Source organism: Otolemur garnettii, unplaced genomic scaffold, assembly GCF_000181295.1.
Source record: "Otolemur garnettii isolate 467f Iridium unplaced genomic scaffold, OtoGar3 scaffold00018, whole genome shotgun sequence".
Classification (NCBI taxonomy): Eukaryota; Metazoa; Chordata; class Mammalia; order Primates; family Galagidae; genus Otolemur; species Otolemur garnettii.
In genome coordinates this window covers 26165497-26166958 of record NW_003852413.1, presented here as the reverse complement: position 1 = coordinate 26166958, position 1462 = coordinate 26165497, and the positions used below count along the sequence as shown (strand labels likewise).

At 52.8% G+C, this 1462-nt stretch overlaps 1 protein-coding gene across 1 annotated transcript in view; it reads right to left on the bottom strand.

Annotated features, from left to right (window-relative positions):
* The window catches only part of CDK5RAP3 (CDK5 regulatory subunit associated protein 3), an 11820-nt gene that overhangs the window by 5153 nt on the left and 5205 nt on the right, over positions 1–1462 (bottom strand). The window contains exons 6-8 of the mRNA XM_003786455.3: positions 963–1141; positions 627–763; positions 261–405 (exon numbers count right to left, since the gene is read on the bottom strand). Coding sequence (XP_003786503.2) covers positions 261–405; positions 627–763; positions 963–1141 — 461 coding nt within the window. The remainder of the gene's footprint in view (positions 1–260; positions 406–626; positions 764–962; positions 1142–1462) is intronic.

Sequence of the window (1462 nt, the reverse complement as noted above, 5' to 3'; positions counted from 1 at the left end):
GAAGTTGCTGTGAGCTATGATGTCACAGCATTCTACTGAGGGCGACAAAGTGAGATTCTAGGGAAAAAAAAAAAAAGAAACATAAAGGAGTAGGGCCTTCTGAGCCCTTCTACCTAATAAGGCTAAAAAATTCCATTTCTTTCCTTCTGGGAGTAGGAGTCCAGGTCCTGGAGCTGGGCTGCCTGCGGGAGAGTGGAGCAGTAGCTCTCACTCAGCTCCTACCCCTGTGGCAGGAAGTGCTCATAGGAGGCTTGTCTTACCGCGTCTTCTTCCACCTGCTCAGGAGGCTCCTCGAGGTGCGGCCGCTCCACCACAGAGGGTTCTGTCCCTGTCCGCCACTCATACACTGTTGAGTTTCCCCGCTTCTGCACAAACCGCAGCATTGGCAACACCTGCTCTGTAGGGCTTCAACAGAGCATGTAACTGATTCTTCTACTGACCACTCATGAAGCCAACACCAGGTTTTAGCAGCCTGGGCTATAATGGTCAAATGGGCAAGGCTCCCACTAGTTCAAGGGGGTAAAGCTCAAATGTCATGTGGGAAAGATATAAGTGGAGAAGAGAGACGCGCCAGGATACACAGGTGAACCATACCCTTGCTAGAGAGAAGCTGAGGTTCTCTTTACCTTTCGCACACAAACCCCACACAGGCCTGGTACAGGTCGATGGCTTCCCCCAGAGACTGAGCCTTGGTCCCAATCTCAGCCAGCTGACTTGGCAGGTCCTTCACCAGGGCCAGCAGTTCTCTTCGGACATTGTCTCCCTAGAGAGAGTAGGCGAGGGGTGCTGAGACAGAAATGAGAGGTGGAAGGTGGAGTCCAAAAAAGTAAAGAAGACATCCAAAAACCAGAGAAAGGCAAGACTAGCCCAAGAGGAGGAATGACCCGGCTGGATGAGGGCTCAGGCCCAGAAAAACAGAGGCCCAGGAGCCCTCCTGCTGCCTAGAGCCTGCTCCTGCTCACCGTGATGCCATACTGCTTGCAAGAGTGGAAGAACTGCTCCCGCATCTCGGCAGCCCCTGCCTGGCCCTCTTCCTCCTTGCGACTGTATTCTTGCTGCAGCTGCTGGCACTTGGCGATCTGCTTCTTCAGTGAGGGGATCTCATAGTTCACATTCCGAACGAGGAGGCTAGCGAGTTCCACTGAGAAGTGTCCAGGAAATTCAGCCCAGGACATACACATGTAAAACGAGCATGCCCCACGATACCCAAACACACACACTCTTAGGGGCTGGGTGAGGAGCGTGAAGTCAGCCTCCTAGCCTCTCCCCTTCTTAGCAGTGGAGCCTAAGACAAGTTATTTAACCTCTCTAATCTAACACTTGTCTGGAAAATAGTGCCAGTGATATTTATTGTGATGGAATCCATATAAAACACCAAGCACGGCTCGGCGCCTATAGCTCAACCGGCTAAGGCGCCAGCCACGTACACCTAAGGTGGCGGGTTCGAATCCCCAGCCCGGAC